Raw genomic sequence first — 27,337 nt, forward strand, 5'->3', positions numbered from 1 at the left:
GCAGTACAGTATTAGGTAAGGGTCTGTCAGCAGTTCTATGTAAACCACAGGTTGAAAGGTTTATTTCTCAGCATCAAATAAAAACTCAAGCTAGGAATGATAGTCTCTAGATTTCCTTTGCTTTTCCTGGTTCACATCCAGCTCTCAGAATTATTTACTATCATTTTATGTAATAACAGTAATATTGTATTCTCATAAACCAGTAGATGTAACACAGAAAAAGTAACTAGTTAAATGTCCCTGTGTCTATTATTTGAAAAGGCAACTTAATGTTATGACAAAATACATTGTAGTTTACTATTGCTTAGTCAGCTTTTGAAAAATAGCAGAAGAACGCAATAGCAAAGATACTCCAAGACTGGACAAAGGTAAATCGATGCGCAGTGTACAGAACTGCTGTGTGGGGTCATTTAAACTATTTTAAACATACCATTAAAGAGAAATCTTTGAAACAGAAATAGTGGCAGACATGTAGCTGAAGCTATAAAACGATACTTTAATTTTTAAATGATTTCTGGGCTTCTTTTTTGACATCTGATGCCACAAAGGTATATATTGATTATAGCATCTTAGATGTATGTTGAACTAAATGAGTAGACTATTGGCTAGTCATACTGAGATGCCCTTCCTTGATAAGTACAGGGAGTGACCCTAAAAGGCAGGAACCATAGGTGTAATTCCATAAGCCTTCCCGGCACCTGACAGAAGTTAGAGCAGTGATTCTCAACCAAGGTGCCATAAGATCCTTTTCAGGGTGTCATCAGATGCTGCGCAATATCAGAGCTGTTAGAGGTGCAAAACACATGGATCACAAGATGAAGCCAGAGACTTCAAAGTAGAATCCAGAGTGTCATTTACTGTAAGCAGCTCTGAGCCTTCTGGATAAGGCAGGGTATAAATCTAAGGCAGGGTATATATAATAACAGTAACAGCAACAATAATAGTGATACTAACTGATAAAAACAGCAATAATGATAATTATAACAGCAACAGCAATAATAATAGTAATAATGATGATGACAATAAGCATTCTGACTTGTTGTGGTCTTTTTGAGTTCTTTGCAACAGAGTAAGTGCTCTATTATTTGCTCTATTATTTTCCTATAGTAAAAAAATAAGTGAAAGGTGAGCTGACATTTTCTGAGAGGTGCCCAAAGTCTAACAAGGCGTGCCTTGAGTCTAAAAATGCTCAGAACCACTATATTAAAGAAATCCTATGACCCACATTGCATAAGTCCAAAACAACCAAGGATGGAAACATTATAGAAAACTCTGGAGCTTACGCTAGCAAAAATAGGATGCATGATTCTTCCACCTGCGCTGCTCTAGCAATGCTAGCTGTGGTGGAAACCGGCTCGGTTCCCCATCCTCTTCACAGCCTGCTGAATCTGAGTCCATCTGAACTCTCCTTACATCATCTTGCTACCCCTGAGGATGCAACTGGCATCGGCAGAATGGTCTAACATGCTTTTCTATAATGCACTTTGAACTGCCATATGGTTTCATCTGGCCTGCAGGGGAGAGGCTGGTTGGACATTTCCCACCCAAACATTTTTCCAGTGGGTAATGCCAATTTGCAACAAGGAAACTTGCAAAGAACCAGTTTTTCAACTATTTAGTTGGTCTAATAAAAGATATTATATAATAAGTTAAAGTTTTAATCTTAAACTTTTAGTATCTTTTAAATGTCTAATAAAAGATGTCAAAAAACCTTTCCTGCCTGCCCTTAGACCCACAGGCAACTGGTAGGGGAGGCACAGGGGGCCTGTGCCCCCCCTAAGATTGGCCCCCAACTCAGCACTGCTCAGGGCGGGGCAGCTTTTTTGACACACAGGCTGGCAGCTTGTGTGTGGGGGTGGGGGGGGGCACTAAGCCGTGGTATAGAAGTATAGGAGTGGATATGGGGCTTTTGGCCCACCCACAAATTGTGCCCCCCCCCCAGACTCAGGAGGCACCAATCACCCCTGCTTAGACCAACATGGCTACAACCAACACCCCAGCAGGTCAAAAGGCTTTTAATACTGGGGGTTCCTATAGTGACACTATAGTGATATTAACAGTGATAACAACAATAAAAATGATAATGTTCATTACAACAGCAACACCAATAATAACAGCAATAAGGATGATGATGATGCAGGGATCCTGGTTTTCTCTGATCCACAAAAATCCCCAATTTTTGGTTTAAAAAAAGTAACCCCAAATCCACATTTTCCAGTGATTAAACTGAAATGCCATTAATATATATATCTATAGCAGCATTTCATTTTAATCATGGGCAACGGGTGCCACCTTAGTCAGGGGGGGCATGTGCCCCCCCAGCCACCAGTCAGCAACTGGGGAGGGGTCCATCACAGCCAGTCTTGGCAGTGCTGCTCCTGGAAGTGGCCACCGTGCTCCATCCAGGTGCTCCCACTCCCCGGCCAGTGCTCACGGGGTGGGGGGCGGGGTACGCGCACCAGCGCTCCCACCTACCCCCTCTGCCCATCACCTAAGCAGGGAACTTGCCCTGTCAGGGAGCGCACCAACGGTCTCAAGGCCACTGATTTTAATAATGGAAAAATGTGGATTTGAGGTTACTCTTTTTAAACCGAAAATTGGGGATTTTTTTAAATCAGAGAAAACCAGGATCCCGGATGATAAGCAACGCTGAGGATAATGGTCAGCATTCTGACCTGTTGCAGCTTTCGAGTTCTTTGCAACAGACTAGTGCTCTATTAATTGTTGTTATGATTTTCCTCTCGTCACAAAATGAGTGAGTTGAGCTGGGTTTAGCTGGCGACTCCTCCTCTCTGCACCCCTAACACTGCCTTGCAGCCCTGAAAGGATCTCGCCGTCGCCGTGCCGCCTGGCTGAGCAGCGCTGGGCTAGAGGGGCACGTGGAGGCAGCCCCGGGCGCGCGGCGCTTGCTGCAGTGGACAGACGTGCAGGGGGCGGGGCGTGGCGGGAGTGACGCTCCCGCATTGTGACGCGCCGCCGGGGCGTTCTGGGGCCGGGCCGCTTGGGGCGGAGGAATGCTGCGCACCGCCGGGCTCGCGCGGGAGGTGCTGGATCGCGCCCGGAGGCGGCGCGTGAACTGGCCGCAGCCCCGGGTCGGTGCCTGGGGAGCCGGGAGGGGGCTAGGGCTGAGGATGGGGGGTGGGATCCGCGGCTCCCGCCTTCCTGAGTCTTCCCCGGGCACTTCAGGGAGCAGCAGCCAGCTCCAGTGAAATGCCCCCTGCAGTGGCTCTGGCCAAGGGGGAGAGGCAAGGCTGGCTCCTCAGAGCAGTGCTTCTCAGCCCTTGGAGAGTGGAGACCCCCTCTCAGGCAGTGCCTACAAGAAAACCTGAGGGCAGGGCTACTTTTTTTTTTTTTCCTATTGAAAGACAGCGCTCCAACATCTCCAGGTTGCGAAGCCCTCGCAGGGCTCACATTGTGCAACCTGCTCCAAAGGATCTCAAGTGGGGAATCACTGCATTAGTGCTGGAAGCAGCCAGTCCTGGAGGTGTGATCCGCTCCTGCCTTCTTGCAAGGGCCAGGACCATCTCCCCTGGGCCGGCTTTCCTTCCAGCAGGTGGAGTCTACAGGGCATGTCCTCTAGGTCTGGGACAGAAGTTCTTTAAACCGGTCTGACCCAAATCTGATAAGTCTGATACTACATTCAACCAGGTTTATCTTAAGCCAGTTTCAGCCATTTTGAAACTGGTTTATGTGGACTGACCTTCTGCTCTGTTACAGATTTAAACCAATTTCTGATCACTTAAACTGGTTTATGTGTAACTGCTGTCCCTAGCCTTAAGACCTAATGCATGTGTTATAATTAGTTAGACTATGTGAGGATGCTTCAGCAGTCACGCTTTGTGCCCTGGTACCTTTCTGCGTTGCATGCTGTCAAAGCCAGTGTAAAATCTTCCCAGTTGCATCGAACTCTCTTGTTTTCAGAGATGGTGAAACTGCATAATTACTCTGCAGCATTGCAATGGCTTTGTGGATGCGACCTGGTAGCAAAGGTTCATAAGTGCTTCAAAGGTTTACAAATGCTTCTGATGTAGGGTAGGATCATATAGTCCACAGCTAGCTATTGCCTCATGGAGAAAGCCTCGTAAGCTAGGCGATGTTCTGTTGCTTATTCTGCCAGCCTGGCTGTAGTTGTGCGCACCTGGTTCATATGGATGAAGGTAACTTCAAAGCAAGGCACAAGAACCACAGTAGGCCTCTGTTATAAAACGCTTAGTCACATATCACTTCCCCAACAATTGTTTAATTTCAGGAAGAAGATTCAGAAAGTCTCAGTGCAGCATTTGCTTCAGTTGTGGAGTTCATGAATCAGACCACAAAGGAATGTGAGGTAAGTCTTTATATTGGGAGAGAAGAAAGGAGTTGCCAAACTTATGCTTGTGGTTGGCTCATTTGTAAAAGAACTAGACATGAATTGGGGATTCAGAGCAACCTCTCAGGTTTTAGTAATGACTAATGAGGGCTTGAATGATGGCTTATATGACCCTGTCTAGACTGAGAACTCTAAAGACATCTCCCACCCTCAGATCAGTGGGCAGCCCTCTTACCTCCCACTCACCTGGATCTGTTCTGAGTTGGGTTGCATGGCATGCTAGGGGACACTGTCACCTAGTCTGCAGTAGCATTCCCCTTGTTAGTAGCCCCAGTAAAATCATATTAAATTACAGCCACAGGAGGGTGCCTATTTTCACTCTCTCCCTTTGTAAGAGAAGCTTGATTGTAGAGGAGTGACACAATGGGTAGGAAGAGAAACTTAAAATGGGGAGGCTAGAGCAGTGATTAACACCATCATTGTTTTAGTTCTTGTCATGTGCGATGCAGAACTACTCCTGTTGGTGTGTAGATGCTTTGAACAAAGGTAAGTTGTATTACCTTCCATGTGTGCCATGACACTACAGCCAAAATATTCCGTGTGTTTAAAGAGCAAGAGGAGAAAGAAGTGTAGTTTTATCGCCTCCAGCAAGATAGAGATAACTTTTTCTTGTTTGTGTATGCTCATGAAAGAGCCACGTACAGTCCAACCCCACGCACCCCAGATGCAAGCAAATTTTTGCTGATGCCTGGAGGAACTTCACCTATGTAAAGATCAGGCTCCTATGAACAAATTTTTTGTGGACTGTTTCTTTATTTATGATCAGCAGAACCTAAAGAGTGACAAATAAAATGCCTGTTTTCACAGTCCTGCTGTTACTTGCAGAGTTCTAAAAAGCCACGTGCTTTCATCTTTGAACATATTTTACCCTGAAATTGTAATTTAGCAGTGACTTGAGAAACCTAGTGATCAAGTCTCATTAGCTTTCTGGAAATATCTTGGAAACTGTACATTGATTTCTTCCAATTCTGCCTTTTGGAACACACTGCTGTGGCATATCTTTTGAATTAAAATCTGTAAGCAAACCTCATCATAATTTATATCATCTTTGTCCTTTGATGTTGGCTATCATCTTGCAGCAAGCAGCTTGTTATCTAGAAAATTAATAAGAGGGTGAGTCTAAAATTAGAGAGAACTGAAAAGAAGGGGAAGGGTTCAAGTTAAATACATCAATAATTAGCTCTTGTATAGCACCTAGTTTCAAAGTACTGTGTAAACACAGTAGTGAAGCCTCCAACTACCCCAGCAGGACACAGACAGCTTCATTTCCATGTTACAAAAGAGAGAATAGAAACATAGCAAGGTATAGGGTACCCAGTACCACAGCAGGAGCCATTAGCAGAGTTAGGGTGAGAATTGAGGAGTGATAGCCTTCCAACCACACTAGTCTCCTAGACCAGGGGGTTAAAACTCTTGCAGCTCAAAGGAGTGGCTGAGTAGCATGGGAATGCCCACAGGGTTGGAAAGTCGGTGGTAGCAGCTGCTGTTCCTACATGACCAAATTTCTGGCCCTGCAGGCCTGCTTTGGATCTGGCCCAGGGGGATGAAAACTTGGGGCACTTGCACACATGCAGCGAGCCCACTTTGATGCTCTGAATTAGCATGTTGCAACAGATTTGATTAATCAAGTCTGCTGGGATACATAAATTGATGCACTCTGGCAGCCTCATGTGTCATGTGTATCAGCAGCGCAGCACACCTCTTCACTGAGAAAATGGCAGTGCTAAGTGCTTTAGTTCAAAGTGTACCACTGCCATTTTCTCAGTGCAGAGGCATGCTGTGTTGCTTATGCATGTGACATGTGGGTGCTTTTCATTAGCATGGCTTGCTACTTAAAAGCATCTGGCTCTGCATTGGGAACACATGTAAAAACACCCTTGGTTGTGGGATGAGCAGTAGCAGCATTAATGCTGCAGTTCTCAAAGTTCAACTGCCAAAATTCTGGTCCCACGGGCTGGAATACAGACATGGGTCCATGGGCAGTATCTGTATCTGAAGCTGAACTTCAACTGCAATATAATTTTGGGCATGTGTACAATATACATAACAATATTAGACCAATTTATTTAATAATTGTCAAAAAAAACTGAAACTGCTTTTAGTAGTGACATCAAAGCATAAAGTGGGAAAGTGGAATTGCAAACAAGAAGAGGATAGTTCGCCATATTTCTGGTCTGTTTGGCTTAGACTAGTTGGCAAAGGAAATGCACAAGATGAACTAAACCACTTGGAACTTCCTGCTTGCTAACTAAAAGGGCACGTGAGCAAAAGTTGTGTGTGCTGCATGGGGACAGCAGATGGCAGCAGATTCCTTCCCAAGCAATTCACTTAGCAATAGGAAGACCAATTCACTTGGCATGATATGGACAAAGGGATTCCGGTGGGATTTAGGCACCTAAATCCAAAATTACAATTCTCAAAACCCCTGGTCTGCTGACCCTAATTCTGGATGTGCCTCGAGTCCACAGGAAACAGTTTTTAGCATTAAAGTTCCATAGGTATCTGAGGGTCTATTTGAACATACCCTGAAGTACCATTAGATCACCAGGTTACAGGGGTGTAGGTTGTAGCCGTGTTGGTTTAAGGACATAAGCAGACAAGGTTCTTTGGGTGAATCTGATATCTTTTATTAGACCAACTTAAATAAAGCTTACTTAATTTTTTTTTCGAACTATTTCAATTGGTCTAATAAAAGATATCAGATTCACCCAAAGAACCTTGTCTGCCAATAGATCACCATTCATTTTGCATCTGTTGCTGCCATATTCTAATGCAGTACCTGTGGTTAAGCCACTCACCCAAGATGTGGGAGATGAAGGCTAAATTCCCTTCTCTGCCTGAGGATTTATATGCATATCTCTGACTTCCCAGGCAAGTGCCCCAACCACCAGGGCATTCTCAGCCTGTCCTGCTTCAGGTGTTGCACTTGGAGAGAAGAATTTGAATTGGACCCAGGGAGCAGGAAACATGATTCCGCTAGACCCTCTTAAAAGGGGGTACCTTTTGGAGAGTACTGGAAGCTGTGAATCCCAGTTGGAGCATGGTGTCTCCCTGAATGCTGGAGAGAGGAAGGATTTAAGACTCATCCCATTCTCAAAATTTCTCTCTCAGCTAGTGCAAACAACTTCTTACTCGGTATGCCATTTCATGCCTATTCTGAAGCATCTCACTCAGGGCTGAGGGTTCTCTTCCAGGGGGTTGGGGGAGCAGGAACCCAAGTCCTCTTTTTTTTTTTTTGGTTATAGCCCTTGTTCATTTAAGGGCATTTCCAGTCTCCAGTTGGAACAGGGTACTGATTTAATGCAAAAGGTCAATAATCATGCATTTCCACTTCTAGTTTTGACTGTGAATTAAGAGCAGCCTTGGGTGTGATTGTGATATTGGACTATGTAATCCTCTGTGCTTATTGTTCTCCAGAAATACTATAGCTCTGTGCCAGCATGTAGGTGTAGAGAGAATGAAATTAAACATGTCTGCAGATACCACAACAGACAAGCAGCAGAAAACCTGTTAAAGGCACTGGAAAAAGAAGTGAGTATACTGGTGCTACCAATAATTTATTGTGATTATGTTTAATTCTTTTCCTCATCCAAATCATGGGTGTAATCTGCCTGGTGTTCCTACTGATTCCTACATGCCACTCTGCCTTTGGACTGTTAGTCACATTATCGTTAACCATTTTTTGGGGAGAGGGGGTTCCCTACTCTTGCAACATTCTCCACAATAATGTATTGGGTTGTAGATTGTGGAACAACATACATTTCATGATTTGGCCAGCAAGACTGGCTTCATTGCCATCTTACTACAGCAGACTGTAAAACTGTACTAAGATAACTTGAAGGGAGAGAAAAAAATAAAATATATATAAAAGAACTATGCAAATGCATCTAATTATGGATTGAAGTGGCTCGAGTGTCTCTCAACCTACTTTTATTGTGTTAGTTTCTATGGACACTGTCCGTAGAAAAAGAAGAAAGAAAGAATGTGCTCTCTCCCACTTCTTTATTGGGAAGATGGTCAAGATATTTGCTATTGAAGATGAGCTGCCTGATCCTTTTTAGATCACACGATACTTTGCCAAAATATTTCCAAGATAATTCTTTAAAATCCAAATAACCCCCAACTTTCCATACATTCTTTCTATCCTACTATAGCTAAGGACGTTTAGAAAAAGTTTGTTCTAGATACAAACCAAACTCTAACAAGAGACTCATCAGAATGGGGTTTAACAGGATCCAGAACTGGCAATATATGGAATTTGACTAATAAGCACCATTTTTGTCTCCAGAAAAATAAAACCTCTCCAGTATCCAGTCCAGCTGCAACCCCTCAGCAACATGTAAGTATATGGAGTTACTTAATCAACAAATGAAATTTCCTTTCATTCTCTATCAAATATCTGATATCCTATTTATAGAGTCACACAATATTTTTAGTGGTAGCACAAAAAATTGTGTCCTGATTTGTGAGAGTGCATTTGTACAAGATCCACCACCATTGTGGATAAACAAGTATTAAAATGGATGTGCATGTGTATATACACACACAGACAGGAAGCCAGATTATCAATTGTTAGCATGTGGTTATATAAAAGTAGATTTTTTTGTATGGTATGGATACAAAATGTAAGGAACTACAAAATGTAATATTAAATAATATTCTGGCTTGTCTGACATGCACCATCATTAATGACCCCCTTCTATCCACAGCACCAGCGTGTCCTTGATATGTTATTAATGCTAGAATCGAGCCAGACTATGGGGAATGAGCCAGCCATGCTGGCAGAGCCTGACAGGGGGATCCTAGTATGGCCAAAGATCTGGCCTTGAAAATTCCCCTATGGCAAGGTCAGGCAGTAGTCCCCCCCAAAAAAGTATTTTTGTAGAATGCTAGCTTTTGAACACGTGTTATCTGTTGTAGAGCTAGAAGTTACTCTGGTTGGTTTTGAGCAGTACTCTTTGCTCTGGTCAGAGAGAGAAATGGTTTACATTTTCCAAAGGCTACTTTGCCAAATCAATTTGCTATGGATTTTAGGCCACAGACAATGAAAAACATTGCATCTTTATCAGAACCCCCAACAAGTTTGTTTTTTTTCTACTAAATCTGCATTACTTGCATTTAAGTTGATGAGAAATGTCTGACAATCTATTCCCCAGTTTCATAGATCACAACTGATCTATATGCCAGTTATTTCTACATTACTGTTCTAAAAAAACAACACAGATAAAAGGCTTTGAATATGGTATTTACAATCACAGCTTCCTAATTTTTCAAATGAGCAGAAAATGTAACTACCAGTAATGTTCATCTTTGCCAGTACCTTTTTAAAAATTTAACATGTTTTACCTGATGTATGAACATAACATCTCACAACTAAAGAAGGCCAGTTTCTGTAGGAAGTTCAAAACTACTAAACAGTATTGTTTTTCTTCTCCCCATAAGGGAAGAGAGGCTTCTAAAGATATCTACATTGAAGTAGCCCCTGGCACCTATTCTGTCACAGCAACCTCAGAGGATATGGTGAAACAGACACATGTGGTAGACATCACTGCAGGACAAAGTATTGATTTAACTTTCAGTCTATGATGATTGGTCTCTTGGCAAATCATGGAATAAAACAATCCTAGAATCCGCTAACAAATTAATGCAATAAAGCATGAATTCCTTCTTGGCACTTTAAAATGGTCTTCTATTCTCAGGGTACATGCTTTGTGAATTGTGTATTTGTTGAACAGAAAAGACTATTACAACCTATTGTATACATGGATATTATATGTATACATATTTGTACACATATGCCTTAATTCTAATTGTACAATTGTATTACACTGGGTTTTATATTGTTTTTAAATAAAAGATGCAAATAAAGGATAAAATTTAATCTTTAGATGGAGATGAAAATTATTATTTTTTTTTTTAAAATTGGGATCTAAGCAGTAGGGCTGTGCTTCGATTCAGTTTCGGAGTCAGCCGTTTTGAAGGACAGCGATTCTTTTCAGATCACTGTCCTGTTTCATTTCAGCTGAATCTGTTTTGGAGATTTGACTCTGCCAAATCTCCTCCCAATGTATTTCAAATGGGCTGCAAGGGAAGCTTTGCACAGCCCTATCCAGCTGGGCAGGGGTTGGGGCCCCAGCGAGGAGCAGGTCGGGGCCATGGGTGGCTCATCTGGGGGAGGGGGAGGGCTGCTGCCCTTTGCTCAGGTGAGGAGAGCCCCACGCGGATCTCTGATCCATGTCACGCCAGGTTGCGGGGCAGAGAAGCAGCACAGAGTGGCGAACAAGCCTGCTGGTCCCTGCCGCTCAACTCTGCTCTGCAAGGAGCAGAGATCTGCATTAGGGTCTCCTCTCTGCTCCCCGCCCCGCACTGCCTCAGCAATGTGGGGCTGCATAGGGCAGGTGGCAGCAGCGAGGAGACCCTGGCGTAGATCTCTGCTCCCTGCAGAGTCAGGTCATGTGGCAGGGATTCCTCAGCTCTTCCTGGGGGGTACGGGCCCCCAGATCTGCACGCTGGGTTTTAGCAGTCTGCCGCTGCAAGCTGGGGCCAGTGGCAGCACCACAGTCTTCCCAGCGCTTGCGCCAAGCAGCTGCCACTGGCCCCAGCCTGCAGCGGCAGCTGGCTAAAACCCCATGCTCATACAAGCTCTTCCCCTGGGATGAGCTGGGGGAAGCAATCAGAGAGCTGGGGAATCAAACCGGGAGCTAGATGCCAATATCAGAGCAGTCATAGATTTCATAGACATTAGGGCTAGAAGGGACCTTGGAAGATCATTGAGTCCAGCCCCCTGCCCCAGGCTCAGGAATACAGCTGGGGTCATAAGATCCCAGCAAGAAAAACATCCAGGTTTCTCTTAAAGATGTTCAAAGTAGGTGCTTGAACCACCTCTGGCAGCAGGCCATTCCAGACCTTGGAGGCGTGGGCAGTAAAGAAGTTCTTCCTTAGGTCCAGCCTGAAATGGTCTTGCAGGAGTTTATAACTGTTCAACCTTGTAATCCCATGGGGCGCTCTGGTGAACAAATGTTCCCCCAGGTCCTGGTGAACACCTCTTATAAACTTATAGGCAGCCATCAGGTTGCCCCTAAGCCTGTGCTTTTCCAGGCTGAAGAGTCCCATAGCTCTCAGCCTCTCATCATAAGGTCTGTTTTCCTGACTTCTGATCGTACACATGGCTCTTCTCTGGACTCTCTCAAGCTTCTCCACATCCTTTTTCAATTGTGGAGCCCAAAACTGGACGCAGTACTCTAGCTGCAGCCTCACCAAGGCCAAGTACAATGGGAGAATGACATCCTGGGATTTGCTTGAGAAGCATCTATGGAAGTAAACCAGTGTTTTGCTTGCTTTACTGGCTGCAGCATCACACTGCAGGCTCATGTTCATCTTGTGGTCAATCCTGACCCCCAAGTCCCTCTCATCCGTAGCGCTAGTCAGCATAGCACTGCCAAGCCTATAGACATGCTGCAGGTTTTTCCTCCCAAGGTGGAGAACCTTGCATTTTTTGGTGTTAAACACCATCAGGTTCTTGTCCGCCCATTTACTGAGCCTGTCAAGGTCAGCCTGGATTACCCCTGTCCTCAGGTGTGGATGCTTTACCCCAAAGTTTGGTATCCTCAGTGAACTTGGCGAGTCCACTTCTGACTCCAATGTCCACATATTAATGAAGAGGTTGAACAAAATAGGTCCAAGGACAGAGCCTTGAGGGACCCCACTGGTCACAGGGCACCACAACGATTGACTTCCATCAACCACCACCCTCTGGGTCTGACCACGGAGCCAATTTCCCAGCCAGCGGATCATGGTGGACCTGAGGCCACAGTTGGCCAGTTTTGCCAAGAGGCAATCATGGGATACCAGATCAAAGGCTTTTTTAAAGTAGAGATATATGACATCAATCTCTTCCCCCTTGTCCAGGTGATAGGTCTCCTGGTCGTAAAAGGAAATGAGATTGGTCAAGTACAACCTACCTGTAACAAACCCGTGCTGACTGTCCCTCAGGGTGTTGCCATCAGCCAGTCTGTTAAGAATGCCTTCCTTGATGATTTTTTCTCAGACCTTCCCCGGGATAGAGGTCGGGCTGATGGGCCTGTAGTTTGCCGGACCCACTTTCCTCCCTTTCTTGAAGATAAGCACCACATTGGCCTTCTTCCAGTCATCGGGCACTTCACCAGAGCACCAGGAGCTTTTGAAGATCTGTGCCAGGGGCTGAGCTATGATGCTAGCCAGCTCCTTGAGTACTCTGGGGTGTAAATTGTCAGGGCTGGCTGACTTGAAGGTGTCCAGCCTCTCAAGCTGTTCCTTTGCAAGGTCAGCATTGACGGAGCGCAAGGAACCACCCTCACTTAGACGTCCCTGTCCTGTAATGGGTAGGGGCATCCCCTGGGACTTGTGAAAGACTGACACAAAGTACCCATTTAGCAAGTTGGCTTTTTCCTGGGCGTTGGTCATCAGTTCTCCCTTTTGGTTTAGCAGGGGTCCAATGTTGCCCTTGCTTTTCCTCCGGCTCCCCACATATCTAAAAAAGGACTTTTTATTGTCCTTGATACTTGTAGACTTCAGGAAGGCCTTCGATACGGTATCCCACCCCATACTGGTGAACAAGTTAAGAGGCTGTGACTTGGACGACTACACAGTCCGGTGGGTGGTGAATTGGCTAGAGGGTCATACCCAGAGAGTCGTAGTGGATGGGTCGGTTTCGACCTGGAAGGGTGTGGGCAGTGGGGTCCCGCAGGGCTCGGTCCTTGGACTGATACTCTTCAATGTCTTCATCAGTGACTTGGACAAGGGAGTGAAGTGTACAGGACTCCACCCTTGTCCTGGAGGGAGACCGTGGTCTACCCTTTGTCTCCCAGGGGAGAAGGGCCTGGCACTAGAAGTCGATCTCCTGCTCGCAGTCCCTGATGGCACGCAGTCTCTGGACTGTGGCCTGCAGCTCCTCCAGCTGGCGTGCCAGAGACCCCAAAAGGGAGCAGACCCCACAAGGAGAGGTGGCCATGCTTCCAGGCCCCAGAGCCTGAAAAAGCAACAGGCAGCCCCCGCAGCTGAGAGCCAAAGGCTCCATGCGCGTGGAGCCCGGAACCATGGGCTCTGTCTGGTAGAGGTCTCTGAGGTGCCGGGGGGGGCCCACGGACCCTGAGGGGACCCAAGGGGTGCGGCATGTGCCCATCCGTGTCATGCCACTGGTGGGCTGGCTACAGCTGGGACTGGCTTCCCTAGGGGGACTCACAGGCAGGGCTGTGGGCCCTTCCGCTCGCTCTCCTGCGTGAACTCCGTGCTAACTCCTGTTTGCGCAGCCTGGTCGCGTGGCTCCCTGGGGGGCTGAGTGAAGTAGGGGGCAGGACGGGGCGAGACCCTCCCCAGTTCCTACACAGTTGCCTCCCTCAGCTGAGCTGGGCTAGTCCCTTCCCACCACGGGCCCTGCTTACCTCGGACTGCTGCTGGGGGTCGGCGGGGGCGCTCCGCAGCAGTTGGGGGTTGCTGGGGGGGCTTTGGGGTGCAGGGGTGTGACAGGCTTTCACCTGTGCGTCTCACGCTGCTCTCTAAGCCTCTCTGGGGCTTTTTTCCTTTGGCGTGCTCTTTTAAACTACGTGGGCAGTAAGACTTTAAAAGTCCTTCCCCCTGCCCCTTTCCCCTCCTCCTCCTCAGTTTTTGTTTCCCTGCAAGCTCAGCTCTGAAACTCCGAAATTCTCTGAACCACTTCTGAAATGTTTCAGAGCCTTCTGTTTCAATTCAGATTCAGTGTTTCGAGTGCCGAAATGGCCTGAAACACCTCCGAAATGAAACAGCTGATGAAATTTCACACAGCCCTACTTAGCAGCAATGCAGAGTCAAGCTGTAATTCTTTGAATGTAAAGAGCCAGATTCTCAGTTGGTGCAGACCAGCATAAGCTTTGATGAACCTAAGATGGTTTACATCAGCCCAGAATCTGGTTTGCAGTGTGCCATGTAGGATACTGTACCTGCTCACTGGACACTCTCTAATACGAAGGATGGGTTGTCTCAGGAATGCAAGCTAAACCATGCATTATTTATAATTGAAGAGAATAAATCCACTTATGGCTACCTGAAAGAATTCACTGTATTTTTACTTTCACTAAACTGAGTAAAACATAATCCAATGACATTTACCCATTAAGCCCCTGAAGAAGCAGCCTTCTGAAGAGACTTATTTTATGCTTAAATATCTTGCTGAATTAATATCTATAAATAAAAAAGATTTTTTTTTTTAACTGGGTATATGCAGACTTTTCCTCGACTAAGATTTTGGTTGATTTTCATAGATTTCATAGACATTAGGGCTGGAAGGGACCTCGGAAGATCATCGAGTCCAGCCCCCCGCCCAAAGGGCAGGACGTCAGCTGGGGTCATAGGATCCCAGCAAGATAAGCATCCAGTTTCATCTTGAAGGTGTTCAATGAAGGCGCTTGAACAACCTCCAGTGGCAGGCTGTTCCAGACCTTGGGGGCTCGGACAGTAAAGAAATTCTTCCTTATGTCCAGCCTGAAACGATCTTGTAGTAGTTTGTGACCATTCGTCCTCGTCATCCCTTGGGGCGCTCTAGTGAACAAACGTTCCCCTAGATACTGGTGGTCACCCCTGATAAACTTGTAGGTGGCCATCAGATCACCCCTGAGCCTGCGCTTTTCCAGGCTAAAGAGCCCCAGGGCTCTCAGCCTGTCATCATAGGGTCTGCTTCCCTGACCCCTGATCATGCGCGTGGCTCTTCTCTGGACTCTCTCAAGCTTCTCCACATCCTTTTTGAATTGTGGAGCCCAAAACTGGACGCAGTACTCCAGCTGCGGCCTCACTAAGGCCGAGTACAGGGGGAGAATGACGTCCCGGGATTTGCTTGAGAAGCATCTATGGATGCAAGCCAGCGTTTTGGTCGCTTTACTAGCCGCAGCATCGCATTGCAGGCTCATGTTCATCTTGTGGTCAATGATGACCCCCAAGTCTCTTTCTTCCATAGTGCTAACCAACATAGCACTGCCGAGCCTATAAGGATGAGCGGGTTTTTTTTCCCCAAGGTGGAGAACCTTGCATTTATCGGCGTTGAACACCATCAGATTCTCATCCGCCCACTTGCTGAGCCTGTCCAGGTCAGCCTGGATCATCCGCCTGTCTTCTGGTGCGGATGCTTTGCCCCAAAGTTTGGTGTCATTGGCGAACTTGGCCAGTCCGCTTCTGACTCCAGTGTCCACATCATTAATGAAGATGTTGAACAGTATGGGTCCAAGGACAGAGCCCTGGGGGACCCCACTGGTCACAGGACACCACGGTGAGTGACTTCCATCAATTATTACCCTCTGGGTCCGACCCCAGAGCCAATTTTCCAGCCAGTGGATCGTGGGGGACCCAAGGCGACAATTGGCCAGTTTCTCCAAGAGACGATCATGGGACACCAGATCGAAGGCTTTTTTGAAGTCAAGATATATGACATCAATCTCATCTCCCTTGTCCGGGTGATAGGTCACCTGGTTGTAGAAGGAAATGAGATTGGTCAAGCAAGACCTACCCGCAACAAACCCGTGCTGGCTATCCCTTAAGATGTTGGCGTCGGCCAGTCCATTAAGGATGGCCTCCTTAATAAACTTTTCTAAGATCTTCCCCGGGATAGAAGTCAGGCTGATGGGCCTATAGTTAGCCGGATCCACTTTCCCCCCTTTCTTGAAGATAGGCACCACGTTGGCCTTCTTCCAGTCTTCGGGCACTACACCAGAGCGCCGAGAGTTTTCAAAGATCCGCGCTAGAGGCTGGGCTATGATGCTCGCCTGCTCCTTGAGTACCCTGGGGTGAAGATTGTCAGGGCCGGCTGACTTGAAGGTATCCAGCTTCTCAAGATGTTCCTTCACAAAGTCAGCATTAATGGAGGGCAGGGGATCACCCTCACCCGGACTTCCCGGCCCTGTAGCAGGCACAGGTGTCCCATGGGGCTGATGAAAGACCGACACAAAGTACCTATTTAATAGGTTGGCTTTTTCCTGGGCGTCAGTTGTCAGTTGCCCCATCTGGTTCAGCAGGGGTCCAACGTTGCCCCTGCTTTTCCTCCGGCTCCCCACATATCTGAAAAAGGACTTTTCATTGTCCTTGATGCTCAAAGCTAGCTGGAGTTCAGTTGCAGCCTTGGCTTTCCTGGTCTGCTCCCTACAGGACTGGACCAGTGCAGAATAATCCTCCTTGGAGGTGACTCCCATCCTCCATCCTTTGTAGGCCTTTCTTTTTAGCCTCAGGAGGTCTGCTAGGTCCCTGGAGAGCCAGGGGGGCTGCTGTGCCCTCTTGCTGCCTTTCCTCCGAGATGGAATAGACTTAGTTTGTGCATTGAGGATCGCTCCCTTGAGGAGCAACCACTCTTCTTGAACTCCCCTCTCCCTGTGGTCACGGTCCCTTAGGGCCTCACTGACAAGCCTCCTGAGCTTGTCAAAGTCGGCTTTCCTGAAGTCAAGGACTTGCGTGTTGCTGACCGACTTGCCAGCTTTTCAGCGGATGGTGAAGGTGATCAGCTCGTGGTCGCTGTCACCCAGCTTCCCATCGATCACTAGGTCACCGACTAGGTCCTCCCCAGTAGCCAGCACCAGGTCGAGCAGCGCTTTGCCTCTCGTTGGCCCATAGACTTCTTGAGTCAGGTAGAGGTCATCCACGCACGAGAGGAAGCTCTGCGACCGCTCAGATTTTGCTGAGCGATCCTCCCACGAGATGTCTGGGTAATTGAAGTGACCCATGACAACCATGGTCCTGGAGCAAGCTGCCTCAGCCAGTTCCTGGGCAAACTCCTGGTCTAGCTCAGGACTTTGGGTGGGAGGTCTGTAATAGACTCCCACCATTGTGTCCCCTGTGCCGTGTTCCCCACGGATTTTAACCCAGAGGGTCTCCAGCCGTCCACCCTGGTCGCCAATATCGGCTTGCAGGGACGCGTAGCTTTCCTTAACATAGAGAGCTACACCCCCGCCCCTTTTCTGTACACGATCCCTCCTGTACAGGGTATAGCCATCTATCCCCGTGGTCCAGTCATGGGTGGAGTCCCACCAGGTCTCCGTGATCCCTATGACATCGTAATTGTTTGCACTGAGCAGGAGGATGAACTCCTCCTGCTTATTCCCCAAGCTCCTGGCATTTGTGTACAGGCAGGCAAGTGCCCCCTGGGGGGCTCCTTCCTTGCCCACAGATTTTACCAGGGCTGGGGCTGGGGTGGGCTCCCTTGAGTGCCGTGATCCGCTGGCTTTGCAAGGATTGCTCAGCGGGCCAGCAGTGGCAGTAGTCCCCCCATCCCCCAGCGGGCTTAGTTTAAAGCCCGGTGGAGCAGGTCAGCCAGTCTGGCTGAGAAGAGCCTCCTCCCTAGGGGAGAGAGGTGGAGACCATCTCTTCCCAGCAGCTCGCTGCCTCTCTCGCCAAAGAGCGGGCTGTGGTCATGAAAGCCAAAGCCTTCCTGACGACACCAGCGCCGCAGTCTTTGGTTGACCACATAGATCCTCCTGTCCCTTCTCAGCCCATAGCCTGAGACTGGGAGGATCGACGAGAACACCACCTGTGCCCCCAGACCCTTAAGCCCCGCTCCCAAATCCCTGTAGCGCCTCATGACCTGGCTGGGAGTGCTCCGAGCCGTGTCATTGGTGCCCACATGAATAAGGAGCATGGGATAGTGGTCTGTGGGTTTGAGGAGCTTGGGGATCCTCTCCGCAATGTCCCGGATGCGGGCCCCTGGGAAGCAGCAGACTTGCCGGGCTAAGGGGTCGGGGTGGCAGATTGGCCCCTCCGTCCCCCTCAGGAGGGAGTCTCCCACAACAAACACCTTACGTTTTGTCTTGGGGAGAGCAGGGGCGGGAGCTGCAGTTAGGCCCATGTTGCCTGTGGGGGCCGGCAACTCAGCAGGCTCTGCTGGGGCAGCAAGAGGTGCGTACCTGTTGCTCAGTTCTGGCGGGGGAGGGGCCTTGGTGCGGCGGGCCTTAGGGCCCTTGACCACCTTGGTCCATGCCCCTGGCTGGACACAGCAGGAGGTCCCAGAGTCCTCCTCTGGCCTGGAGGGAGACTGTGATCTACCCTCTGCCTCCCGGGGAGAAGGGCCTGGCAGTAGGAGTCTATCTCCTGCTCACAGTCCCTGATGGCACGCAGTCTGTGGACTGTGGCCTGGAGCTCCTCCAGCTGGCGCGCCAGAGACCCCAAAAGGGAGCAGACCCCGCAAGGGGAGGTTGCCATGCTCCCAGGCCCCAGAGCCTGAAAAAGGGACAGGCAGCCCCCACAGCCGAGAGCCAGGGGCTCCGTCTGTGTGGAGCCCGGAACCAGGGGCTCCGTCTGGGTGGCCGTCTCTGAGGTGCCGGGGGGGGGGGGGCCGCGGAGCCCGAGGGGACCCTCGGGGTGCGGCGCGTGCCCATCCGTGTCATGCCTCAGGTAGGCTGGCTACGGCTGGGACTGTCTACCCTGGGGGGTGCGCAGGCACAGGGTCTGGCGCCCTCCCGCACGCCCTCCCGCGCGAACTCTGTGCTAACTCACGCGCTGGCAGAGAAGCGCGCCTGTTTGTGCCGCCTGTTCGTGCGGCTCCGGTCGCGTGGCTCCCTGGGGGGCTGGGCGAAGTAGGGGCCTGGGCGGGGCTTGACCCGGCCCGGCTCCACTCAGCTGCCGCCTCCCACACACACACTAAGGGGGTTAGCCCCTTCTTTCCATGGGCCCCGCTTACCCCGGCTGTGCTGGGGGTCAGCGGAGGGCTCCGCGGCTGCTGGAGGGTTTCTGGGGGGCTTTGGGGGAGCGGGGGCGCAGCGAGCTTTCACCCGCACGTCTCTCGCCGCTCCCGCGTCTAACTGGGCTTTTTCCCGGTCGGCGGGCCCTTTTAAACTGCGCGCATGCGCAGTGGGCCTGCCGTCGAGGAAGCTGCTCTTAAGGCAAATACGGGGGCCCTGCCCGGGATTTGGGGGACCCTGCCTTACTGGAGGGGGGCTGGTGAGTGCCCCCCCTTCTCTCTCTCTCTCTCCCTGGGGGGCTGGGCCAAGTAGGGGCCTGGGCGGGGCTTGACCCGGCCCGGCTCCACTCAGCTGCCGCCTCCCACACACACACAAATTTTAATTTGTGAGCTATTAAATAAGGCCAATATACATTTAGCACAGGGATGGTGGTTCTCTCCAAGTATTGGTGGTTTTTATCTGTTGTAGCTTCTCCTTCATACTTTGCTTTTCATCTTTTAAGATACCTTTGTTCTATTAGCTCATTCTTTCTTTCCACTCATCTGCTGGCTCCCCAAAAAGGAGAATTGTAAACTCTTGGCAGCCTCTTTTGGAGACTTAGAATAAATTGGAGGCTTATTAGAATCTTGTCTTCCACATGTGCAAGCTACTAGTACTATTATTTGTTTTGCTGCTGTTCCCAAGACAGGTGGATCTTCAAGTCATGTAGAAGGTGGCAAAAACTACCTACCCCTGGAGTGGAGAGTGAAGGTACCATGATTCCATTTAGGTGGAAATAGCCTAATACCTCAAACCCGGAGGTAATCCAGCCACCTACAAATTGTACTTGTTGGGAATGTAGAAAGGCCTTGCAGGCCGGATCTGTAGAAGAAAACCATACTTTATATAAATAATGTGGTTTACCTGAGATTGTATCGCTGACTTCTTCAGCTATACACTTATTCCTTTCCTTCTGATGATGTTTCTCTCTGACCTGTTTCCAGGTTTGTTAGTCTCTGCTGTTCTTTGTGCCTATCTGTCTCTGACATGGTCTGCATTTTCAGGTTTCTTCTCTGCTGTGCAAGTTGCTTTGCTTTTGTTATCTGGCTCTGCTTCATGTCTTCCTGCTCAAGATGTTTCACCATCATTTCTCTTGACAAGAGAAAAACCCTAGTGAATTAAATATTGCAGTGGAAAACAGTTGCTGTTTCTGTAACAGCCCTCTTGCCCTCAGCATAAAGTGGAACCTAATGGAACTAATTTTATACAAGTATGAGCTTTTAACATTTCTGTGTTAACTGTTGCTGCAAAATAACAAACCTTTAATAGAATTTTAGAACTATTCATTGTTGGCTTAATTCTGATCCCATCAAAGTCAGCGTGAGATTGTTTGTTTATTACCTTTTGATGTATAAAAGTTAATATAACACTTAATGCATTTGAAAATCCTACCTTTAAAGTTCTAGTTCCTTACAGTTGTATATTTTTAAAGAACACAGGCTCTTTAGCTGGTACCTTTAACTACAAGGCAGAACTGTGCTTCAGCTGCCTTTCGCGGAGGGAACAGTCACACTGACTTGCATCCACAACACTCCAATATTTGGGGGGCTGTCCTTTTAATCGTTAATCATCTGGAGTTTAAGTGTGCTTTCTGTTACTGCCACCAGTGCTGTGAGTAATAGCACACTCATCCACAAATGAGGGAAGTCTCTTCATGTAGATACTTTCTAGTCTTTATGAACATGAGGTCCAACTTCCAAAGCTTGAAGTACTGATGCAGCAAAACTTATGCATCATGCAGGAGTTTATGTTCAAGTCCCGTCCATCTGCCTGTTTGCTCTTCAGTCACTTTGTCTAGAATTGGTAGAGGTATATATGATATGATCTACCATTAGCCACTAATGTATGGCATGCTAGGAGTTCAGCACTTGTATCAGATCTAAAAACAACAGTTTTTCTGTGCAATTACATCAGTTATGAAAGAACATAATGTGGCAGGTTTGTACCCCAGGAGTGGCTGTGAATCCCCCTGGTGGCTGTGTGATCTGTGCCTGGCTCAACCTCTACTACAGCCCTCACTTAATTACTCACATGCCATGCCTTGATCTTACTAGAGGCTAAACAAGGAAGGCTGCCCACAGCCCTTAGTCCACTTTTAGTACCACTGGGTCCCTCCTGGACCCTCAACTGCCTTGATTTGACCCTTAAGCTCAATAGCCCCTCTTGGCTGGCCTGTGCACCTGCAGGGCCTCTGTAGCTTCAAGGGCTATATGTGTATCTATGCCCCTCTAAGGCAGCCGCAGCCTTAAGGGCTCAATGCGTGGCTCTGTTTTCTCCCCTACATCGTGCCCCAAGCCTCATGGGTGTTCTCTCTCTTTGACACTAACTACTTTTACACTCAAACCCCTGACCCCCTACACAGTCTCCCTCTGAGCTCTTGGACCTCTGGTCCTGCACACAGCCCCTCCAGGCTCTCAGACCCCTGGTCCTGCATGCAGCCCTCTCCTCTGGGCTCTCAGCCCCTCTAGTCCAGCTTAGCCTGCTTGGGGCTCATGGACCCTCTGGTCTGGGTCTAAGCCTTTCCTAAGCTGCTAGACCCCTTACTTGGCCTCACTCTCAGTCTGTTGGCACCTGGATTACCGGCTCTCTAAATAGGCTTTGAGCCTGGCCACCACCCGGCTCAAGGCTAAACTCTCAGTGTAACTTAAATAAATAAGAAGCATCTCAGCCCTCTGGCAGAAACTTCAAACCCTCCAGGAGCTTAACATAAACAAAGGCCACTTGCCTGTAAAAGCCCAGTCCTTTTCACCCCAGGGAATTTGCCTCTATTCCCAAGCTCGCAAAGTCATTCAAAAAAATCCAGGTCCCTTAGGAGCCCTGCAGCCAGGAGCTCCTCACTTTGTGGTTGCTGAGGCAAGACTGCCTGATCAGTGCAGGCTTTGGGCTTACATAGCTCCAGCCTGAGCCCTCTTCCAATCAGGTCCCTCATTAGCTCTCCCCTGCCACCTGCAAGCAGCCTCATGGGCTGCCTCAGTGCCCTGATACAGATAATATATATATATTGTATATATTTGATTGATTAAACTAGAAATGTTGGAAATAGGAAAAATGCCCAGTAAGTACAACTACTGGGTTCTTTTTAAAAAGTGCACACTAGTGTGTGCAGAACAGGTCTTTGGCAAATAAACACCTTGTAAGTTTAGCATGTACAGTTTATCATGTGCTTTACTCGGGTATCAGAAGGTCCAGAGGAGAAAATAGCTGGCCTCAGATATATAACCTGTGTAATGTACCCACTGATTTCCAATGCAGTGTGGCATCTGTGTTCAGCCTGACATTCCCTTTCACATTCCTCTTTCTGCTGCAGGACTTGCTGCTTCCTTTGCTGGTCTGTGCATGTGCTCTTGCAGTGTTGATTTTCTCCAGATTTCTCTAAAGGAGGGATGGCCTGTGTGTGATAGAAAGTAAGCTTGACAACCAGGATTTTAGTCCATCTTATTTCTGACTTGGCGTATGCATTCTGTATCCTTTAAAACAATCTCATAGTATTCCTCAGTCTAAACTGTGTGCTGCTTTGAGGGGCAATGTTCAAGAAAGGCTAAGGAATACAAGGTACCTGCAACTCTAAAAGGTGCATACACTTCAGAAGGGCAGATCTTTGAGGCACCTGCAGAGTGAGATTAATACATTGCTGCCCAGCAGAAGCAAAGACAAGAATAGCAAAGCCCTAGAAAATAGACCCAATCCTTGTATTTTAATGCACCTGAATTTCAGAGCTATCTATTGCCAGAAGCACATCAATCTTGTAGTCATCTAGTCTACCTGCCATTGGCTTCAGCAGGCATTGAGATTATACTCTAAGATCAATTTCTATTGATTGGATTATCTGGTTACAGATCCAGTTTTTAAACCAAGTACAGTGGGTTCAGATCCTTTCCAATTGTCTGGTATTGGGAAAGGACTTTCTTCCCCACTGTAGTTTTTTGGGGGGTGTTTTTTTTTGGGGGGGGGGGGGGGGAGAGGGGTTGGTTTTAGCAAGTCAAAGGGTAATATTAGGACCATATGATTCCCCAATCAATCTCCAGTACATTTACAAAGTCTCTTCCTTTCAAGGATGGAATACACCTAATTACATTGCTGTTATACCTTAGATAATCTTACCCCCAATGATGGTTTGAAGTTCTGGTGGATTAAGGCTTTCTTCATTGTGAGTTGTCTTCGAGGAGACTGTTCAGTAGTTTGAAACATTGCACTATGGTTGATCGCTGCAATAGGTGACGCCTCCAGACAAATAGTTTTGGATTTCAATTTGTCCTTTGCCCATGTATTGCTAGGAACACAGATTCCTATGGACCATGAAACAACAGGTAACATGCAAAACACTGAAATGTTGTGTGTGAAAATAATTAAAAATATATAGAGAAACATTCATTTAACAAGGAAGGAAAGTGCAATTTTGCTCTGAAATTGGCTCTAGCTCAGACTAGTCACTAAGGGTATAAAGGTAACCCATGGAGGGAGACCACTGGAATCCAGAGTTATCTTGCATGGTCTCAGTTAATAGTTTGAGTTGCTTTTCGCCAGAAAAAAGTACTGAAAGAGGCTGAGATGAGGGAGAAATGTTATGTGGGGTGGGAGAAAATGCGTGTGACATGCACATCGTGCTTCTATACCAATTAAAGTCATGCTTAATGGAAACTCCAAAACAGGGTTTGTGGTTTTTTAATGAAGTAAGATTGCAAAAATTAAATTCATAATAAGTGTTGTTAGCATGATTTCCTCTGACTTTTTTGTTTTAAATTCCATGTAACAGGAAAAGGGTTTGTGTCAGATTGTCTACTTGCTTCCTTTTCCTTTATCTGTGCACCACACAAACATGCAGTTTGGTTTCTACTTTATTTACTGGCATAAATACACATATGCAGGTACGTCTCTGTCACTCCTGTCAGAGAGATAGTCAAGCCGACCCTAAAAAAAGGACTACCAGATTGCCAAGGACATGGAATGCCTTCAGCAAAGCAGCAGCCATTGAGAGCCACCCCAGGAGGGAATTGAGCTCTACCTGGACTCCGGGGAAGTGACTTGGGGTGGCTTCTCTTCCAGTATCTCCACTGAGGTTTCACAGCATCTTTCAACATGGACTTTTCGAAAAGGCTAGAATCTGTGTTAACAGCACTGTCCACCATCGTGCTCTTAGTTAAGTACATCTCTGAGTCACTTTCTGAATCAGAGGAGCTAGAGGAGGAGGCAGCAGCACCAGCATCAGCACCAACAACTGCTGATTCTTCTTCTTTTGGAGCTTCCAATTCCAAAAGTTTCATACTGATACTGTTGTCGGGCTGTTTTTGTTCAGTGTCTCTCAGAAGTAGTGGAGACTTGGATGGTACAAGCCACCCGGTACTGACTTTGGGATGGTGGTAGCAGATGCATTGCGCATGTGCCAGTGAACAGCACGTACTATGGTAATGACAGTGGAAGGGGGTCCAGGTGATAGTGCATGGCCACCTGCATGCAGTACACCTATCTAAAGTGTATGCATTAACAGGAATTTTCAGAGGTCTGCAACACAAATTGCAACAGCTAGTGCTCTGGAGGGCTTCCATAAGCTTTAAACTGCTGGTGAAGGGCAGGTGGATCATATCTATAATCCTATCCCACAAATTTGGTGGAATCCATAAGGCCACACCTAGTGGTACTTTCACTTCCTTGCCATTCCAGAAATGGACTGTAATTTCTTCATCCTCTGAGGCTATTGAAAAGAAAAGGTAACATTCCATTAAAAAGTGTTTGAACAGGTCAGTGCAACTTAACCTTTGTACACTAGAACAGGAATGCCAACATGCTCTAACACCGTTTCCCAAACTTTTGGTATCTGGGGCCAACTTGTTTTCTGGTTTAAAGTTGGCAGTACGCTTCACTCTTAATACCCAAAAAGCTAAATACTTGTAATATATATATTTCAAAGAATATAACATATTCCATTCCCCTGCTATAGGAAATCATACCAGTGTTGAAATGTACTGTTAAAAAATTACATCAAAATAAAAAGCTGTGCCCTGCTCTTTCCACTGTCCATGACTCCTGGTCTGTATGTCAGGGGACAAGGACAGCCCCTTCTGCTGAGGTGGCTCTTGCAGGGTCTTACATGCCAGTGACCACCCCAATGGCTCTTTCTGCCAGCCCCAGGAGCATTGGAGGGATGGAGGGGATGAGCTGGACTGCAAAGTGCAGCTCCATCTGTGCATCCACCCACCTGCCTGCACACAGCACAGCATGTTGCTGGGAGTGGGGGGTGAGTGGGGGAGGAGAGGGGGACTGCCTGGGGATGGCCTGGGGTAGGGGGTGTGCAGCAGCAGGGGCAGGCACAGGGTGTTAGGCTGGGGAGGAGAGCATTTAGCTCCTCACAAAGGGGGATCTTCCAGTACACGTCTGTCACCTGCGGCGCAGCCTTTAGGAATCACTTCTCTAAAATTTCATTACACACTGGAAGATACTGTGGCATTTGTTGAACTGCCAGTGTTACCCAGTGAAATGCAAGCAAATGTTAATTGTCTGAATAACTTCTGACAACATAGCCAAACATAGCAGTGAGAATCTAATGACATTTTATACCAACATTTTGATAAACTGGTAGGGCCCAGTTGCCAAACCTGACTGAATCACAAGACTGTGTAATAGCTCACATTTGGCTGTTCAGATCACCATGTTGATGTAGAAATGAGTGCTATGAGCATTTTTACATGGGCCATCCTCTTACACTTGCCCTGCTTGGTATATGGGCACTCCACATAAGTCCCAGGACCAGGACATCATCTTTCACTTCCTTAGAAATGGGTGGGTCCATGTTTTAGGAGCTAGTTCAATGATTCATAACCAAGGTGCCTTGAGATGCTTTCAAGGGTGTTGCAGGGTGCCACACATTGTTAGCACTGTTAGGTTTATAAAAACAATTCACAAATTCAGTCCAGAAATTTCAAATAGAAATGTATAGTTATAGTCTTTGTGTTCTTTGCAACAGAAAATCTCTATTAAATATTTTTTCTGTAGGCAACAAATTAGTCACAACTGAGTTGGCATCTTCCAAGGGGTGCCTTGAGTTGAGAACCACTGAGCTACTTTAATTAATAGCTGATACAAGAATAGACATAGTGGATAGTGAAGGTGAACGTTAACAAGTCCCAATCTTAACCCAGGTAAATTGAGGATGTCATGCTCTCACGCTCAAGCACTTAAGAGCCATATTAGTTTTTCCTACTGCATTCCATGGAAACTGTATTTTTAAATAAACAATACAAATTGCACTGATGCTTGTATGGCAACACCACCCATCACAGCATTCATTGTCATAATATCACAGTAGGTTCTTTGGGCAGATCTAGGATTTTGGAAAAGAGGGGTGGCACATGGTCAAGTACATCATCATCACATCACACGCACACATTTTTTCTCCAGGTAAAAAGACACTAGAAGCCTGACTCATATGTTAGGGGCCTAGGGCTATATTATTCAGTTTAAGACATGCAAAAACAAATATAACTTTACTGGAATAAATTAAAAACAGTCTGTCTGGCTGTGAAATAGGAACTACATTATCAAGAGCAGCAGAATTGCAGAAGAAAGGGTAGCTTGATTAGTGGAACATCAAGACCATTAAAGGAGAGAGGGTCATCAACACCTGTGGAACAAAGAGCTTAGAAGGAGTCAGATGATAATGAACCATGAAGTCAACTGACACCCCCAGCACTGCCTGAATAGAAATGCTGCTTCTACTGCCAGGCAGTTGGGTTTTAAACTGGGTGGACCAGAAATCAAAGTGGGGGAGGATGCAATCTACCCCAATTGTGTCCCTGAGCAAGGGTAGCAAGAGCAGGTTAACTTCATTCTTACCTCTCAGTGGATCCCTGGTCTCAATGCCCAGTACAACAGTGCCAGGGCCATATCTCACCATGTCTGGTTCCCAGGGTGCCAGAACTTTGTCTCCAGGGAGTATGCAGTGACTCATTCCATGGCTATACTCAAGGATGTCATCCTTGGATGTTTTTTGCACGTATGCTGGATACTTTTCACCCAGTGCAGGTGGCTTGGCAAACTCTATCAGATGCATTCCACTCTCCTCCTGCTCCCAGGACAAAAGAGAACTACAATGAGGCCTTGTATTGTATATCAGTCAGCAGGCCAGTCCATGATTGTTTAGACTAGGCCAGAACTCCATGGACAGCTTAAAGCATGACAGCAAGCAGCCCATGCTCTATTCGTCTGGAATCTAGAGAACTGGGAAGAACTCCAGGAGGCCATCTGCATCCCCTAGCCTCAGTCAAACATACCC

General features: G+C 47.3%; 2 protein-coding genes across 8 annotated transcripts in view; one reads left to right on the forward strand and one right to left on the reverse strand.

Annotated features, from left to right (window-relative positions):
* Positions 1 to 2,962: 2,962 nt before the first annotated feature.
* AKIP1 (A-kinase interacting protein 1) lies at positions 2,963 to 10,262 on the forward strand. 3 transcript variants are annotated; one of them, XM_059722662.1, is made up of 6 exons: positions 2,963 to 3,092; positions 4,250 to 4,327; positions 7,241 to 7,504; positions 7,787 to 7,900; positions 8,658 to 8,708; positions 9,812 to 10,262. In XM_059722662.1, the coding sequence occupies exons 1-6, from the start codon at positions 3,015 to 3,017 to the stop codon at positions 9,953 to 9,955; spliced, it is 729 nt and encodes a 242-aa protein (XP_059578645.1). In that variant the 5' UTR covers positions 2,963 to 3,014; the 3' UTR covers positions 9,956 to 10,262. The 3 variants fall into 3 exon arrangements, with proteins under 3 accessions (XP_059578645.1, XP_059578647.1, XP_059578646.1); XM_059722663.1 differs by lacking the exon at positions 2,963 to 3,092 and adding an exon at positions 3,135 to 3,553; XM_059722664.1 differs by lacking the exon at positions 7,241 to 7,504 and having other exon boundaries at positions 2,971 to 3,092.
* The window catches only part of C2H11orf16 (chromosome 2 C11orf16 homolog), a 28,170-nt gene continuing 5,684 nt past the window's right edge, over positions 4,852 to 27,337 (reverse strand). Inside the window, exons 4-10 of one of the 5 annotated variants that reach the window (XM_019476701.2) lie at positions 26,899 to 27,127; positions 24,074 to 24,760; positions 23,173 to 23,357; positions 22,305 to 22,459; positions 20,527 to 20,865; positions 19,936 to 20,163; positions 4,852 to 5,463 (exon numbers count right to left, since the gene is read on the reverse strand). In XM_019476701.2, coding sequence (XP_019332246.1) covers positions 20,853 to 20,865; positions 22,305 to 22,459; positions 23,173 to 23,357; positions 24,074 to 24,760; positions 26,899 to 27,127 — 1,269 coding nt within the window. In that variant the 3' untranslated portion in view covers positions 4,852 to 5,463; positions 19,936 to 20,163; positions 20,527 to 20,852. Of the gene's footprint in view, positions 5,464 to 19,935; positions 20,164 to 20,386; positions 22,460 to 23,172; positions 23,358 to 24,073; positions 24,761 to 26,898; positions 27,128 to 27,337 lie in introns of those variants that run through there. The other 4 variants (XM_019476700.2, XM_019476702.2, XM_019476699.2 and 1 more) reach the window with 4 other exon arrangements.

This window comes from Alligator mississippiensis, chromosome 2 (assembly GCF_030867095.1).
Source record: "Alligator mississippiensis isolate rAllMis1 chromosome 2, rAllMis1, whole genome shotgun sequence".
In the NCBI taxonomy this organism is placed as follows: Eukaryota; Metazoa; Chordata; order Crocodylia; family Alligatoridae; genus Alligator; species Alligator mississippiensis.

Excerpts from the sequence above, each read along its gene's own strand:
- AKIP1 (XM_059722662.1), top strand. The coding sequence starts at position 3,015 with ATGCTGCGCACCGCCGGGCTCGCGCGGGAGGTGCTGGATCGCGCCCGG. Across the intron at positions 7,901-8,657 it reads TAAAGGCACTGGAAAAAGAA|AAAAATAAAACCTCTCCAGT; the intron begins GTGAGTATACTG and ends TTTTGTCTCCAG. Across the intron at positions 8,709-9,811 it reads CTGCAACCCCTCAGCAACAT|GGAAGAGAGGCTTCTAAAGA; the intron begins GTAAGTATATGG and ends TCTCCCCATAAG.